Raw genomic sequence first — 18,950 nt, forward strand, 5'->3', positions numbered from 1 at the left:
TGGCCCCGAGGAATAAAACTGTTCACCATATTAATGATGAAATGCTAAAACTCATTCCTGGGGAAGTCTATGTATATCAGTCTATCGATACAACTCCTGACCTAGAGGACGTCATCAACTATCCAATAGAGGTACTCAATTCCTTTGAGCACCCCGGACTACCACCACACTTTCTCAAACTTAAAGTTGGTGCCCCTATAATGCTCATCAGAAATTTGGTTCCCCCAAAACAATGCAATGGCACACGTTTGATCGTTAAGTCCTTATCTCCCACCGTAAACTTATATCAATATTTGCCTGAATAATCATCATAATTCAGTGCAATCATTAACAGTACTTTCAAGCAATTCAGCCCCGAGCAACGCCGGGCAATTCTGCTAGTATACTATAAAAGTATAGAGGTAACCATTCTATGTTTGTTTTTAATACAATATAGAATTTCTTCAATTGGAATTTAGCTATGATTTTTCGAAGTAGATTCAATTGGGTCATGGCATATAAATATTTTTCAATTTGACCCCCAATTAAGCAAAAATTCGATAAAACTAAATATTTTACGATTTGCCTCTCTCATTTCAACTTTTACTCAAAATATTACCACACTTTCTGCTACTTTCTCTTTGCAAGTGTACACCACTATTATATCCTCTTTCTACCACTCTTATTCAACATCACACATTCTGCTACTTTCTCTTATTAATGCTTAAACCACTCCTCAAAAAAAAATATACAGAGAGGAAACAGAGAAAAAAATAAATACATAACGATTTACTCCTCACACACACACATAGACACGCAAACATATACATATATGACAGTGACAAACACAAATGTTTCAAACAACTACATACAAACACTCAAACACACACGTGTGTGTTTGTTATTAGTAAAAAAAGGCGCGAAACACAATTCACTTTCTCATTCGAACACATTTGCAAACACACACCAACAATTCACTGACATATGGTGAAAATTACCCATATTTACTTACCCATGCTTCATTCCCCGCTTGCCTACATAGGGCATCCATTCTCTTTTAACACAGCATGAAAGCTATTATGGCCAAGACCAAGCTAGAGCATACGTGTTCGTAAGACATATAGCCGCTCACATTATGAGTTACACTATTACACCAATTGTACTGGGACTGTTGTCTAGTTCCCGTTAGTTTTTAGTGTCGAGGAAACAAAAGTTTCTCGAGAATGAACAAAAAAAAAACACTCCTACATTTCACAAAGGTCTTTAAGAAACGATAGGAAGTAAGTTCAGTTGAAGAAAAGAGATGGGTTTAAGCAAATCAGACGGTCGAATTGCCATGATAACTCAACACAAAAGGTAAGTTGGTTTTTAATTTACTTTCTGTCGCTAAGTTTTGGTAGTATTAATTTGGGAGCGTACTTCAGTTGTCAATTGTTGAAAGAAAGAAATTGTAAGCTAAGAAGGTGTGTGTGTGTGTGTGTGTGTGTGTGTGTGTGTGTATGTGTGTGCGTGCATGTGTGTGTGTGGGTGTGTGTGTAGGAAGTGAAGGATAAAAATATGGCAAGAAGTGGACAGATGTACATATATACATACATACATCCATCCATACATACATACATACATGTGTGTGTGTGTATGTATGTATGTGTATTAATGTGTGTGTGTGTTATCTCTCTCTATATAAAGCTGAAGTTGTCTGTGTGCGGCAGGTTTAGTAGCCTTCAACTAACATTATCTCCTCCGAGACCCTGTGGCGCAAGTTGACCAAAATTGAGAGTATGATAGAAGAAGGGTTGCTCTTCCTTCTGTAGAAGATAAAATTCAAATCGGATCATGTTAACACCAAAAATTATTTACATCAAAAAGGTGCTTTTTTCTATGAAAATCCCTATTTTTTACGATTTTTTCACTGCTGTGTTGCCACTTTTCGGTGTATTTCAACCAGAAAAATGTTCACTTGAAGAGATTAACAAGCTACATAATGCAAAATTTTTACTTTTCAAAAATTCCAATTCCAAAGGGTCGAAACAAACCCGAGCAACACCGGGCGATACTGCTAGTTTATATATATACATATGCTTATATGAGTACAGGACGTCACTAATGGTGTAAATAACATGAAATACGTACACAAATGAGTTAAATAATTAAACAACGAGACAAAAATGGAAAACAGGACCAGTAAATACAGAGAAAGGGCCCTTCGTCAATTGTCGAGCATTCAATGACAATATGAATCTTTAAAGACAGTTGTTCCCATAATTTCTGAAATAAAATTTAGGATTTATGGAGGGTCAAATTTGGGAAGAAAAAACCCATGACAGTGGAGACATAGAAGGAAACCGAATGAAAGCAAACATGGAGGGTCATTAGAGCAGAATGAGAGGAAAATAGTGAATGCTGGGAGAAACATTTTCTTTTTAAATGAGAAAAGATAGAAGAGAGAGAGAAACACGTCTGCTCTTTTGAACGCCTGTAGAGGAAAAGAAAGATGGTCACGTGAGGAAAAGAAACACACACAAACAGATATACTTACATACATTATAATATTTTATTACAGCTGAGGAGATACACAACTGACACGAAGGCCTATCATGAAACTATCAGCCCTTGCATCATTGCTGTGGCTTCCTAGCTATAATAAAATATAAGCACATTAAGTATTGAGTTCTTTTTGTATAAATATTCTGTATGTGTGTACATGTTCATGCAAGTGAATCTATATGTTATTGCATGCATGTGTGTATATGTATGTAAATATATATAGATCTATAGTTCATCAGTAGAAATACAAGTGAAAACCCAATTTAAAAAAGAGTAAAAAAACAGTGGAGTCCTCACATCAACTTTCATTTTTGGATGGGAGTTCATGTAGTCAAACAGCTTCTTGTAGTTCTGATACTGCAGGTCCCATTCATTGGACTTGTCATACCGAAAGTCATCACCCAGAGGTATCAGTACAATGTTCTGTCGGTATAGCTGAGATTTCTTGCGGTACTGATCGAGTAACATTTCAGCCCTGGTAAAGACAGAGAGAGACAAGCAGACACTCAGACAAACTGACACAAGAAAAATGGCAACAGATTAATTAATCTTTTTTTTTATGTTCATATTTCCTTGCTAGTATGGCTTAGATGACTATATTACTGAGGCATTGTTTAAAATTAGACACCCTTCCTATTGCTGATAATTCTTAACTGTTTCTCAAGTAAAGGATTTTTTGCTTCACACATTTTGAAAGTACAGTCATCACTTGAAACTCAGAGATTTGTAGAGAAGACATTTGCCCACAGTGCCACGTAATAGAATTGAAATCAAAAGGCATGTAGTTATAAAATGAACTTCAAACCACATGGTTATGCTAGTTTTGGTTTAGGTGGCATGAATATTCTACAGGCAGAGAAATGGTGTGGATAAGGTGATTGAAGTAGTCAGGGTATGTGATAGAATTATTACGCTAAGAATAACCTTGTTCAATAACAATGAATCTCTTCCATGGACTGCCTCAACAACAAAAGATGACAAAGTTCTCATAGTGGCAGGGGACTTCAATGGTCATGTTGGAAGACACCCTGATGGATTCCAGGGTGTGCATGGGGCTTTGGCTCAAGAAATGAGGAGGGTGGGGACAAGGCTACTGGGATTCTGTGATGCTCATGGCTTACTGGTCTGCAACACCAACTTCAGGAAACTGGCCAATCTTCTGGTAGGCACACCAGCCAGATTGATTACATCTTCACCAGACACAATGACAGGTGTATTCTCATAAATGTAAAATCTTACCCAAGTGAAGAATGTACAACTCAACATAAGCTAGTGGTTAGTGATTTCAGACTTAGGGCCAGAAGGATCCAAAGACACAAGCTAATATGGAAAAGGAGGTTATGGAATGTCAAGTATCCTTCAAATGGGCAGGGATTTAGTGATGTTCTTAATGAGACCTTTGATGAGAAGGAAAGAGGAATAGAGACATATTCTTTCACTCATGAAAATTTATCACACGTTCACATAGTCTTTCGTCTCTAATTTCATCTCTAATCTTGTCTTTCTCCAAATCCAGGAACCATTCCGCTCGCGTGTTCTGACCCCCCACCCACTGGCTCATCTATTGGCCTTCATTCTGTCTAATTCCTACATTATATGCCGATAGATATCTATCGGCCTTTTTCTGTCTCTTAATTCCTAGCCCATGGTTGCCAGTTCGCGGCAGTACAAACGCCCCCACCCCCTCGACCTGTACTGAAAGTCCCTATCTCGTCTTCCTTTGCTTGTCTCCCATGAACACCTAAAGGCTTTACGCCAACCCCACCCCTACTATATAAGGTAGTGATCATACAGTGCAAAACATGATAGTTTAGTGTAAGCAGGTTGAACTTAAGATCATTGTTTGCTTATGAATTCTGCCAAATGCGAGTTTTCTTTTCAGCTTCATGAAGCTACTGTCACCTGTCCCAGGGTCTCTAGGGCCCATACCTCCTACACCCTCAGGGTTGGCACTCTCAACATCTACACACTGAAAGGTTGGTCTGGTAAGATTGTTGAAATGCTTAAACAGAGATGTGTTGATATGTGCTGCATCCAAGAAGTAAGGTGGAGAGGAGGTTCTGCTAGGTTCCTCACAGGCAAAGAACACAGGAACAAGATTTTCTGGGCAGGGAACACTTACGGGGTTGGGGGTGTGGGTATACTTTTTGCGGAGAAATGGGTAGATAAAGCAACTGAGATAGTCAGAGTATGCGACAGAATACTTAAGATAAGATTAGTGTTCCATTATGGGTTAGCAACCATTATCTCAGCCTATGCCCCTCAGGCAGGGCTACCCGATGGACAGAAAGGCCGATTCTATGACACCCTCTTGCAAACTACTGCGTTGACGAATGACAGGAACCTTCCTTTTGTGGGTGGCGACTTCAATGGACATGTTGGACAATATGTCAGGGGCTTCCATGGCATACATGGAGGTTACGGTTTTGGCACTGGCAATGAGGAGGGAACCAGGCTGCTGGAGTTCTGCGACACAAATGATCTTATGGTTTGCAATACTAACTTTAGAAAACCTGCCAGCCACCTAGTCACCTACCGCGCTGGCAGACACACTAGTCAGATCGACTACATCCTCACCAGAAAAAAGGAAAGATGGCTGCTTATAAATGCCAAAACCTTCCCAGGCGAAGAATGTACCGCACAGCATAGACTAATAGTTAGTGACTTCAGGATCAGGGCTAAATGGATGCCCAGAAGACGACCAGCAAAGAGAAGAAGGGTCTGGAGACTTAAAGATCCTGCAAATGGACAGAGATTTAGAGACATATTACTTGAAGCCTTTAATGAAATAGAAGAGGTATAGCTTCACATGGTATAGAAGACAACTGGAGGTTCCTACAGGACAACCTGCTAAGGGTCACCGACCAGATCTGTGGATGGTGCAAAGTCCCCTCCCGACCCAAAATAACGTCGTGGTGAAACGATGTTGTTGACAGGGCTATTAGAGAAAAGAGATAGGCTTGGAAGGACTGGAAGAACGGTGGTAGAAGGGAAGTGTATCAGACTGCCAGGAGGGAAGCTAGGAGGCAGGTTTATTTAGCCAGAGGGGAAGCAGATAAGAAAAAATTTGCCAATGTTCTGCGCCGTGAGGACCAAATCTTTAGGTATTTCATGTTGTAAGACAGTGTGTGAGAGAGAATCGTGATGTGGTAAGAGAGAAATGTGTTTGCATGGATGATGGTTCATTTGTGCTGAATGAGGATGCAAAGAGAGAGGTTTGGAGACACCATTATGAAATGTTGCTGAATAAGGAAAATGAATGGGATAAAAAGAGTCTGCCGAATATCGACCCAACAGAGGGACCAGTTCCTTAGTAGTTAAGGCAATTAGAATCATGAAGACAGGGAAAGCCCCAGGCCCATCAGGAATTACTGCAGAGATGCTTAAAATATCTGGCAGTGTCGGCTATAGCCTAGTCACCCATATAGTTAACCAGGTGATACACGAAGGAGTCAGACCCAATGACTGGTGTAGCAGCATACTAGTCAACTGCTACAAACGTAAAGGTGACGCTTTAGATACAAATAATTACAGAGGTATCAAGCTGTTGGATCAGGTAATGAAGGTTATGGAGAGGGTCATAGCCCAACTGATTAGGAAGAGAGTCAGCTTGGATGAGATGCAGTTTGGTTTCATGCCAGAGAAAAGCACCACTGATGCCATATTTCTGGTGAGACAGCTGCAGGAGAAATACCTAGCCAAAGATAAACCTCTGTACCTGGCTTTCGTTGACATGGAGAAAGCCTTTGACAGGGTCCCCTGATCCCTTGTCTGGTGGTCAATGAGGAAACTAGGGATAGATGAATGGTTAGTGAGAGCTGTGCAAGCCATGTACATGGATGCTGTAAGGTGAGGGTTGGCAATTCAGGGTAGCCATAGGGGTCCATCAGTGAGAGCTGCGCGAGCCATGTACAGGGACGCGGTTAGTAAGGTGAGGATTGGCATTGAGTACAGTGAAGAATTCCGAGTAGAGGTAGGAGTCCACCAAGGTTCAATCCTCAGCCGCCTCCTATTTATCATAGTCCTCCAGGCAATAAAGGAAGAATTCAAGACAGGATGCACCTGGGAGCTCCTATATGCTGATGACCTTGCTCTAATTGCTGAGTCACTATCAGAACTAGAGGCAAAGTTTCAAGTGTGGAGACAAGGATTAGGTGGATGGCCCTGTTCAATCTGTAGTAGAGGCATAGGTAGAAACTCTATAAGATGTACCTAGTGTAAGCTATGGACACATAAGAGGTGCAGTAATATCAAAGGAAGGCTAACTGGGAAGAAAGTTTTTGTATGTGACAGATGCTCAGGAGCAATAAACACTGAAAATGTGCAGAAACCGACTTCCGCCACATTCCAGGGAGGAAAACTAGAAATAGTTGATAGCTTCTGTTACCTAGGGGACCAAGTCAGTAGCGGAAGTGGATGTGCTGAAAGTGTAGCTCCTAGAATAAGAATAGCTTGGGCAAAGTTCAGAGAGCTCCTACCTCGGCTGGTGACAAAGGACCTCTCGCTCAGAGTAAAAGGTAGACTGTATGACGCATGTGTACGAACAGCCATGCTACATGGCAGTGAAACATGGGCTGTGACTACTGAGGATATGCGTAAGCTCGCAAGGAATGAAGCCAGTATGATCCGATGGATGCGTAATGTCAGTGTTCATACTCGACAGAGTGCAAGTACCTTGAGAGAAAAGTTGGACCTAAGAAGTATTAGATGTGGTGTGGAAGAGAGACGACTGTGCTGGTATGGTCATGTGGCGAGAATGGATGAGGACAGCTGTGTGAAAAAGAGCCACATCCTAGCGGTTGAGGGAACCTGTAGAAGAGGTATACCCATGAAGACCTGGGATGAAGTGGTGAAGCATGACCTTCGAACTTTAGGCCTCACCAAGGAAATGACTAGTGACCGAGACCTTTGGAAATATGCTGTGCGTGAGAAGACCCGGCAAGCCAAATGAAACCATAATCTCATGGCCTATGCCAGGGGTGTAACCAGCCCACTTGTACGTAACCTTTTCCTTCTTTGGTCACTAAAACTCTGCTTGCGAAGACCTGTTGAAGCAAGTGAAATCAAATCAATCAAAAGCAAAATCAAAATCAAGTTCGATGACTGGCGTCTGTGCTGGCAGGGTGCAAAGAGCACCATACGAGTGTGATCGTTGACAGAACAGCTAACCGGCTTCCGTGCCAGTGGCACTTAAAGGGCACCATTCGAGCGTGATCGTTACCAGTGTCACCTTACTGACACTTGTGCCCGTGCTTGTAGGGTGCAAAGAGCACCATCTGAGCGTGATCGTTGCCAGAGTAGCTAACTGGCTTCCATGCCAGTGGCACGTAAAAGGGCACCATTCGAGCGTAATCATTACCAAAGTCGTCTTACTGGCAACTGTGCTGGTGGCATGTGTAAAAGGATTTGATTGAGGTTGTTGCCAGTACCACCTGACTGGCCCTTGTGCCGGTGGCACATAAAAATCACCCACTACACTCTTAGAGTGGTTGGCGTTAGGAAGGGCATCCAGCTGTAGAAACTCTGCCAAATCAAGATTGGAGCCTGGTGCAACCATCCGGTTCACCAGCCCTCAGTCAAAATCATACAACCCATGCTAGCATGGAAAGCGGACATTAAACGATGATGATAATGATGATGATGATGAATGTAGAGGACAACTGGAAGTTTCCATGGGACAATCTACTGAGGGCAACAGACTAAACCTGTGGTTGGGTCAGAGCCTCTGCCAGACCAAGGGTGACATTGTGGTGGAACAGTGACATTGACAGGGCCATGAAAGATAAGAAACAAGTCTGGGAAGAATGGAAAGGAAGAGGTAGTAAAGAATCATATCACAAAGTTAAAAGGGAGGGTGGACACCAGGATTATCAAGCTAGGCCACAAGCAAAAGAGAGATTTGCCAATGTCCTACATTGTGAAGATCAGAGACTTGAGGTGTTCCTGATTGTGAGACAGTGTGTCAGAGAGAATCAAGATATTGTAGGAGAGAAGTGTGTACAATAGTTGATATGCTTGCACTTAGTGATGCGGACAAGAAAGAGGTATGGAAAAGTTACTCTGTAAGGCTATTGAATATGGAGAATGAATGGAATAAAGGAGTCTCCCTCATGTGAACCTAACAGAGGGACCAGTTATCCTGGTGAACAGCAGGGTAAGCCCCTGATCCATCTGGAATCACAGCGCAGATACTTGAAATATCTGGTAAGGTAGGATACAGGCTAGTCACCCACAAGTTATTCAGGAAGGTTTAACACCAGGTGAGTGGTGTTAGTTGCTACACAACTCACCGGAAGATGCCTTAAGTAGAAGCAATTATAGAGGCATCAAGCTCCTGGACCTGCTGATGAAAATTACAGACTTATAGCCCAATTAATTAGGGGTAGAGCTAGGCTAGATGAAATACAGCTTGACTTTGTCATAGGGAGAAGCACTACTAATGCTATTAGGCAGGTAACTGCAAAAGAAGTACTTAGCTAAGAATAAACCATTACACCTGGCATTCATTGATTTAGAGAAAGTCTTCAATAGAGTACCCAGTTGTGTGATATGGTGGGCTCCGGGGAGGCTAGAGGTAGCGACATGTGAAAGCTGTGCAGGCCATGTATGGAGCAAAGAATTTGGTGTGCAGGTAGGCATTCATCAAAGAATTCAAGACAGGCAGCCCCTGGGAACTACTATATGCTGATGATCATAGCAGATTATATAGAGATAGAAAAGAAATTCCAAGTGTGGAAGAAAAAACTAAAATCTAAAAAACTGAGGTCTTTGTAAGCAAGAAAACAGACAAGACCCTACCTGTTTGATTTGTAGGAAAGGTGTTGGCAAGAATTTCATATGGTGTACCTAGTATAAGCCACAGACATACAAGAAGTGCAGTGGAATAATATGAAGGTTATCAGAGAAAGTAGTGTTTGTGTAAGATGCAGAGGAGCCCATTAAAACTAGATACTAGGCAAATCGATTTTCTCAAATGTCCTGGAAGCTCATCAGAGGCAGTGAATAATTTCTGCTACCTAAGGGAACAAATTAGTAGTAGTGACACATGTATACGAACAGTAATTCTACATGGTGTTGAGACATGGGCATTGAATGCAGAAGACAAGTGAAGGCTAGAGAGGAATGAGGTTGGTATGCGCCACTGGATATGTAATGTAAGTGTACAGGTTTGACAGAGTGCTGGTGTATTGAAAGAGAAAACTGTGCTGGTATGGTCATGTGATGCAGATGGATGCCGACAGTTCCATAAAGAAGTGCCAATCTCTCAAAGTGGAAGGAACATGTCGAAGAGGGAAACCCAGGAAGACATGGTACGAAGACCTGAAGGACGACCTCAGGATGCTGAACCTTTCAACAAAGGGCCATGATACCTGGTGCCTTGCTGCACTCAAGAAATGTTAAGATGACCACTCCCCCTGGTGAAGGGGATTGACCTGCAAGAGTCCTGTACCAGTGTCACATAAAAGCGCTCGTGCAGTGCCATGTTAAAACCATCTGGCTTACATTGTAAAGTGGTTGGCATTAGGAAGGGCATCCAGCTGTAGAAACCAATCTAAATCAGACTTGAACCTAGTGAAGATCGCCACCTTGCCAACTCTGGTCAAACTGTCCAACCCATGCCAGCATGGAAGACAGACATTAAAGGATGATGATGATGATACACACACACACACATAAAATCATCATTGTTCAATGTTCATGTTCCATACTGGTATGTGTTGGACAGTTTGACAAGATCTGGTGGGTGCAAAGATTGCTTTGTGCTTCTCTGTTTGCTTGATATGGTTTTGAAAGAAGAAACAGTCCCACAAGGTCTGTTATTTGGACTGAATCTGAAGAGCCCATTGTTATATCAAAAAGGTAAGAGTTAGTATTTCAGGTCCAATTTTTATCATTATAGTTTATAAGGTTTTTTCTAGCAGCAAGGATTATATCTATATGAGATGCAGAAATGGTTGTATAGTTTTGAACAAATGATAATGCTTCACTCAGTAAATTTGGTGTTATTGAAGCGTAATAATCAAGATATCAATTTGAATGAAATTAATGTGATGTTTGTCCTTGAGGGAATGAAACCATGTAATTACATCACTGGCAGAGTTCCAAAGGGGGAGCTCTACATTTTCTTTAATTCGGGGTAATGCTCTATCTAAAATTGTTTTACTAATCTTGCCCAAGTCTGATTTTGTAGGACATATTAACTGAATGGATGGTTTACTTTGAAAGTTAGGTTTATGGTCCTTCATTGTAAAATGTGGTGTTTTCAGAGCATATGGTTCAGTTCTATTGAGCAAGTCCAAATCCTAACCCTAAACCTAATTTCATATAGTTTATATAGGAAGTACTATAGACTTTAAATGTCACTATAGGGCCCACTTGAATTCTTTTGCCAATGTAAAATATAAATTTTCTACAATGCTAGCTATGTATATACAAGAAGTTAAACCAAAAAATATGCAATACTCATTGTTTTGATCTGTAATAGCAGAAGTTCCTCCCTCCCACATACAATATAATTGTATATGTATGTAAATTGTATAATAGTCCACAAATATTCTTCGTTGATATGACCCTAGATCATTAAATAAGTTCTTGAATGTTCAACATTTAAATATTTTGATAAACCTCAATAGATTAACCATTAAAGTTTTAATTATCTATATTTCACTTAATCTCTATACTCCTGCCATACTGTGACTTCATCTTGATCAATTATTACCTGCTTAACATTTAAAACATTTTCTAAATTGTATTTCCTATAATTACTGCTATAACATTTCCTCTTCCAGTTAATAAGTGCATCTCCCTATATAAGTAAATCTCATCTACCAATTACAACATTGTACAAAATGAGAATCCTGAATAATATGCTCTCTCTGATGAAGGAGGCAGTATCCAATTTTTAGAGTGGAAATACCCTTAAAATCTATGAATTACTGTGCCCCTGAAATGGCCGTAAGAGGACTACCACCAACAGTTTATTTAAACAGAATTATCTATTTTCTTGGATTACTCACATATATTTTCTGAAACATCTAATCTCAACACTGTGATTTTTCTTTATTCGCTCTTTTCCTAAGACTTTATTTTATTCACCTTCTCGTAAGGGCATATTTATTTCTAAATATTTTTTATGACACTGTTCTACAGTGCCTTTTGATACGATTGTGATTCTAAATGTCTCTATATATATCTTTATACAGCTATAATTTTATACATCTACACTTTTATAAATTTATCTCATTCTATTTATATATGTATATTAAATTTTTATATAGTTGTGTTCTTTTATTCTTTTGTTTCTGTCATTTGACTGTGGCCATGCTGGAGCACCGCCTTTAGTCAAACAAATTAACCCAAGGACTTATTCTTTTGTAAGCCCAGTACTTAATCTTTCGTTCTTTCGTTGAACTGCTAAGTTACGGGGATGTAAACACACCAACATTGGTTGTCAAGAGATGGTCGGGGGTAAAAACGCAGACACACAAACATATATACATATGACAGGCTTCTTTCAGTTTCCGTCTACCAAACACACTCACAAGGCTTTGGTCAGCCCAAAGCTATAGTGAAAGACACTTGCCCAAGGTGCCATGCAGCGGGACTGAACCCCAAACCATGAGGTTGGTAAGCAAGCTACTTACCACATAGCCACTCCTCTGCCTACACAACCACATCTATACCTCACAGCTATTTCTGCATAGATTTTTGATATGCTTTAATAATTTAATGACTGATACATTTGTATATTTAAAAACTGATATACATCGATCCACCGCACAATATATGTTTATATAAATTGTTGAACCTATTTCAACTCTCCTTAATATTTCTTTATATCTTGCGTCTTGGGATTTTATCTGAACACTTCAAACTTCTGCCTATACAATACACAAAGAAATTTTACTATATATATATATATATATACGACAGGCTTCTTTTAGTTTCCATCTACCAAATCTACTCACAAGGCTTTGGTCAGCCCAAGGCTTTAGTAGAAGACACTTGCCCAAGGTGCCATGCAATGGAACTGAACCCAGAACCATGTGGTTGGGAAGCAAACTTCTTATCACACAGCCACACCTGACCTCTTGATAAATTGAAATAATCTTCACTTCAAGAAAAGTAAATAAATGGCTGGTGGCAATTATGACACACTAAATGGGAAGGGAAGATCATCCCCAGAATCAAGAATTCCTGAGAATTGGAAACAAAAGAACAGCTACATATTATTTTTAGTACTATCTTTGCAGTGTGTGTGTGTGAGTAGTCATTAGTGGATCAGGAGATAAGGGCTGATCCATGGCATACCAAGATTGTTGAAATCACTGACTTTTGTGTGTGTTAGTGTGTGGATATATTCCTAAATATGTATTAGCTGGGAAGAACAATAAAACAGGATAGTCAAGGCCAGAATATCCCTGATCACATGTATGCTCTGAGACAAAACAATAGCAAGAAGCTGATGATTAAACCCTCTGTGATTGTTTACTCCACTAGAAATGGCAGATAAATTTTCACCTTATCAGACTAGCACCAACTGGCACTCCTTCGGTTATAATGACAAGGGTTCCAGTTGATCCAATTGACAGAACAGCCTGCTTGTGATATTAACGTGCATGTGGTTGAGCACTCCACAGATACATGTAACCTTAATGTAGTTCTCGGGGGAGATTCAGCGTGACACAGAGTGTGACAGGGCTGGCCTTTTGAAATACAAGTACAACTCATTTCCGCGAGCTGAGTAGAGTGGAGTAACGTGAAGTAAAGCTCAAGGACAAAATGCATCGTTAGGAATTGAACTTATGATTGTGAGCTGAATACCCTAACCACTAAACCATGTGCCTTCACCGTATCACACACTAATCTCCTAAAAAGAGAAGGATGCACTGGATTATGTATGGTCCTTGATATACAAAATAACAGGGTGGTCATAGGTGGAAAGCCTTTCAGTCGAGAGCTGCTTAATCAATGATAGACCTGGGGTTAAACAACAACTGCAATAACAACAGAAACAAAAAATACAACAAAAAAGGATGCAAAAGAAACTAAAGATGGTTGTAATCTGATGAGTTACCTTGCTGCTACATTTTCATCATCAATAACAACGGGAGCAACCTTCCAGGGGCAGTTGTAGCGCATTCCTGGCAGGCGGTTGAAGTCAAACTGGCAGCAGATCTTGGGATCAGGCCCACAGCTGTGGGGGATGTCATAGGAGTAGAATGGCATCATGTGACAGAAGATGTCTGTACGACCAGAATCATCTGAAATAACAACAGCAAAAACATCCTGATCATGAGTGACTTTAAATGAGTGACTTTAAATGAGACAGCCTGAGCCAATGAGTTATTTTCTATGTAATTTCAGGACCAAATAGAAGGTAACAATTGCATCATGCCTCACAGAAAATCACACCCCACAGATAGATTACTACTTTACCAACTCCACACAATCTTACTTCAGAAAAAGTTCAAATGAAAAAATTTTGATTGAGGAGTGAATCAGAGAGGAATCTGAACTTGTTTAACAAGACATTTGGGCAGAGTTTTAGATCAAGACGTCCATGTAAGTTAGATTTTCTCCATTTTGATGAGGATTTTTCCAACTTTTTTTCCACCTCTGGCCTTCAAAATGATGGTGGGCATCTTTTTGTGGGAAAAATTTTTGGAAAATTTATGATTTTTTTCATCTCACCCCCACCCTACTTCAGACCAATATTAACCAAATATTTTGCACAATGCACTTAAAAACCATGGGAGAAGCCATTTTGGTACAAAAAAAAAGGAATGTATTTTCAGGTGAAAAGATGTGTGATTTAAGAGAGATTTGACTGATATTTCTAGTACATCCCACAATCACCTTTCTAGTTTCTTATTTCTTTATTGCCCACATGGGGCTAAACATAGAGGAGACAAACAAGGACAAAGGGATTAAGTTGATTACATCGACCCCAGTTCATAACTGGTACTTAATTTATCGACCCCGAAAGGATGAAAGGCAAAGTCGACCTCGGCGGAATTTGAACTCAGAACGTAAAGACACACGAAATACAGCTAAGTATTTCGCCCAGTGTGCTAATCTTTCAGCCAGCTCGCCACCTTCGACTTTCTTTCTAGCTCACCTTTCTAGTTTCTTTGTTACTCTCATAAGTATTGATGTTTTTCAATATTTCTCTCCCAATAAACATATATATGTTATGGCGAAAGTGTAGATAATTTCTGACCTCCCCTCACACACACACACACACACATATATATATATATTGGTAAAACGGTAAGATAACAAAAGAAAGAAAGAGACCTCAATATTATGTAAATAGAGGAAATTTATCTATACAATAATATGTTACATTACTCGATAGTCAAGATAAAACTCTGAGTTTCGGATGCCGAAGTGGGAATCCACGACATCTCTTCGGTTATCTGACTAGTTTTCAAATAGCCAGATAACCGAAGAGATGTCGTGGATTCCCACTTCGGCATCTGAAACTCAGAGTTTTATATATATATATATAAAAATGAAAATCGATGACTGGAATCCATGCTAGTGGAGCGCTAAGAGTACCATCCGAGAGTGATCGTTGCCAGAGCAACAAACTGGCTTCCATGCCGGTGGTGCGTAAAAAGCACCATTTGAGTGTGATCGCTGCCTCCGTTGCCTTACTGGCACCTGTGCTGGTGGCACGTGAAAAAACATTGTTGCCAGTGCATAAAAAGCACCATTTGAGCCTGACCGTTGCCAGTACCGCCTGACTGGCCCTCATGCCAGTGGCACATAAAAGCACCCACTACACTCTTGGAGTGGTTGGCGTTAGGAAGGGCATCCAGCTGTAGAAACTCTGGCAGACCAGATTGGAGCTTGGTGCAGCCATCTGGTTCACTAGACCTCAATCAAATCATCCAACCCATGCTAGCATGGAAAGCAGATGTTAAACGATGATGATGATGACATATATATATATATATATATATATATTTATATATATTTATATATACATACATACATCATCATCATCATCGTTTCATGTCCGTTTTCCATGCTAGCATGGGTTGGACGGTTCGACCGGGGTCTGGGAAGTCAGGAGGCTGCACCAGGCTCGTCTGATCTGGCAGTATTTCTACAGCTGGATGCCTTTCCTAACGCCAACCACTCCGTGAGTGTAGTGGGTGCTTCTTACGTGCCACCGGCTCAGGTATTACAACCACAATTTCCATTTGATTTTTACTTTTTTTTTATGTTCATGTACTTGACTCAATAAGTCTCCTCAAGCAGAGTAGGTCGCCCTATGATCCAAGTTAAGCACAGCTGGCTGTCCTACGATCCAAGGCACTTTGGATGGGCTGGTGCAGGAAACAGCCATGAACTCACGTTATTTGTCGGGTCTTTGCAGTCACAGCATATCTCCAGAGGTCTCGGTCTTTTGTCATTGCCTCTGTGAGGCCCAACGTTTGAAGGTCATGCTTGACCACCTCATCCCATGTCTTTCTGGGTCTACCTCTACCCCAGATTCCTTCAACTGTTTGGGAGTGGCACTTCTTCACACATCTCTCCTCAACCATCCATAGTACATGACCATACCAGCACAAAAACATCTCTCTTGCACACCACATCTGATGCTTTTTATGTCCATCATTTCTCTAAGGGTGCTTACACTCTATTGTGTGTGCACACTGATATTATGCATCCAGCAGATCATGCTAGCTTCATTTCTTTCAAGCCTACACATGTCCTCCGCAGTCACAGCCCATGTTTCACTGCTTGAAGCTTGGCAGTACACACACATGCGTTGTACAATCTACCTTTCACTCTGAGCGAGAGACCCTTTGCCACCAGTAGGGGTAGGAGCTTTCTAAACTTTGCCCAGGCTATTCTTATTCTAGTGGTAACACTCTCTGAGCATCCACCCCCACTACTAACTTGATCACTCAGGTAGTGAAAACTATCAACTACTAGTTTCTTCCCCAGGAGTGTAATGGAATCTGTTTTCTGAGAAGCAATGGTGTCTGTTGCACCTGTACATCTGCCGCACATGAAAGCTATCTTCTCGGTTAATTTTCGTTTGATGGTGCTGCACCTCTTATGTGTCCATAACTTACACTGGGTACATCTTATGGAGTTTCTACCTACACCTTTTCTACAAATTGAGCAGGGCCACCTGCCCGAAAGGGTGTGTGGTGTGTTTGCCTTTCTAGTTACTAGAACTTTGGTCTTTGCTACATTGACTCTAAGGCCATTTGATTCTAAATCTAGCTTTCACATCTGAAAATTCTTTTCTAGTTCCGGTTGTGATTCTGCTATGAGAGCCAAGTCATCAGCATAGAGGAGCTCCCAGGGACAACCCGTTTTGAATTCCTCTGTTATTGCCTGGAGGACTATGATGAATAAAAGGGGACTGAGGGCTGAACCTTGGTGGATCCCTACTTCTACCTGGAATTATTCACTATACTTATTGCCAATCCTAAACTCGCTGACGGCCTCTCTGTATAGGGCTTTTACAGCCCTTATTAACCATTCATCAATCTCCAGTTTCCACATCGCCCACCAGATAAGGGATCGGGAGACCCTGTCAAAGGCTTTCTCCAAGTCCACAAAAGCTATGTAGAGGAGTTTATCTTTAGCTAGGTATTTCTCCTGCAGTTGTCGAACCATGAATATGGTATCAGTGATGCTTCTACCTGGCACAAAACCGAACGCATCTCATCTAAGCAGACTCTCTCCCTAATGAGATTGGCTATGACCCTCTCTGGGTCCTTCATGCCTAAAAAATGATCACCACAACAACCCTCTTCTTTTCAGGCACTGAATTACATCCCTCCTCCCCAAACCTCACCCCACATTACCTTCCCAGTTTTCAAAGTTGGCACTATCAATGTTGGTACACTGAAAGGTAGGTCTAGTGAGATTGTAGAGATGGTTGAAAGGAGACGGGTTAATGTATGCTGCATACAAGAGGTAAGATGGAGAGGTGCTTCAGCTAGGGTCCTTACAGGCAAGGCACATAGGTATAAAGTCTTCTGGCACAGTAACATGGATGGTGTAGGGGATGTAGGCATTCTCCTTGCGGAGAAATAGGTGGATAATGTCATAGAGGTTGTCAGGGTATGCGATAGAGTGCTTAAGTTCAAGCTATTCCTACAGAATGGCACATCTACGATTATCTCCGCCTATGCCCCAGATGCGGGGCTGCCAAATGATCAGAAGGACCACTTTTATGATACCTTTCTACAGGCTACCTCAAAGACGAGTGGCAAGGACCTCATCTTTGTGGCTGGGGACTTTAATGGGCGTGTTGGGTGGCAATCCGGTATCTTCACTGGGGTACACAGGGGCCATAGTATTGGTTCCCAAAACGAGGCAGGAACTAGGCTACTGGAGTTCTGTGATGCATGTAACCTTTTAATCTGTAACACTAACTTCAGGAAGCCAGACTGTCACCTTATAACCTATCAGTCAGGGGACTCCGCTAGCCAAATAGACTTCATCCTCACCAGACAGCGGGATGCAGGGTTGCTCTTAAATACAAAGACCCTCCTGGGTGAAGGCTGTACCCTTCAGCATAGGCTAGTCATTAGTGACTTTAGGCTTGAGGCCAGAAGGATGCCAAGAAGCAGACCAATCCAGAAAAGAAGGATTTGGAAGCTAAAGAACCCATCACATGGTCAGAGATTTAGGGACATCCTCATGAAGAAATTTGATGAGAGGGAGGAGGAGCTACAGACGTTGGACATAGAAGGTAGCTGGAAATTCCTACGGGACAGCTTGCTGAGTGCCACAAACCAAGTCTCTGGATGGTGCAAAGTCCCTTCCAGACCTAGAGTTACGTGGTAGAGGAATAGTACAGTAGACAAAGCCATTAGAAACAGGCCTGGAAAGCCTGGAGAGATGGGGGTAGCAGGGAACTGTACCAGGTAGTCAGAAGGGAGGCTGGGCGGCAGGTATACATAGACAAGGGTGAAGCAGAAAAGAAGTTTGCCAATGTCCAGCGATGTGAGGACCAAAGAACTGAGGTATTTCGTATTGCTAGACAGTGTGTGAGAGAAAATTGTGATGTCAGAGGAGAGAAATGTGTCCGCATGGATGATGGTGCACTTGCTTTCAATGTTTCTGAAAAGAAAAAGGCTTGGAGAAGCTATTATGAAAGACTGCTGAATGTGGAGAATGAATGGGAGAAGGAGAGCCTGCCAAATGTTGACCCAGTAGAGGGACCAGCTATCCTAGTAGATAAAGCAATTAAGGGTATGAAGCCAGGAAAACCCCTGGCCTATCAGGAATCACTGCTGAGATGCTTAAGACATCTGGTGGTGTGGGCTACGGCCTAGTCACCCGCATTGTAAACCAGGTAGTTCATAATGGAGTCATACCCAATGACTGGCGTAGCAGCACTATAGTCAACTGCTACAAGGGTAAAGGTGATGCTCCAGATAGAA

General features: G+C 41.4%; 1 protein-coding gene across 1 annotated transcript in view; it reads right to left on the reverse strand.

Moving 5' to 3' along the window:
- Positions 1-13,812, reverse strand: part of LOC115230619 (alpha-mannosidase 2x) — a gene marked incomplete at its 5' end in the record, with an annotated part of 44,255 nt that extends 30,443 nt beyond the window's left edge. Inside the window, 2 exons of the mRNA XM_036499735.1 lie at positions 2,821-2,998; positions 13,601-13,812. Coding sequence (XP_036355628.1) covers positions 2,821-2,998; positions 13,601-13,812 — 390 coding nt within the window. The remainder of the gene's footprint in view (positions 1-2,820; positions 2,999-13,600) is intronic.
- Between the last annotated feature and the right edge of the window lie 5,138 nt (positions 13,813-18,950).

Source organism: Octopus sinensis, unplaced genomic scaffold, assembly GCF_006345805.1.
Source record: "Octopus sinensis unplaced genomic scaffold, ASM634580v1 Contig15942, whole genome shotgun sequence".
NCBI lineage: Eukaryota > Metazoa > Mollusca > Cephalopoda > Octopoda > Octopodidae > Octopus > Octopus sinensis.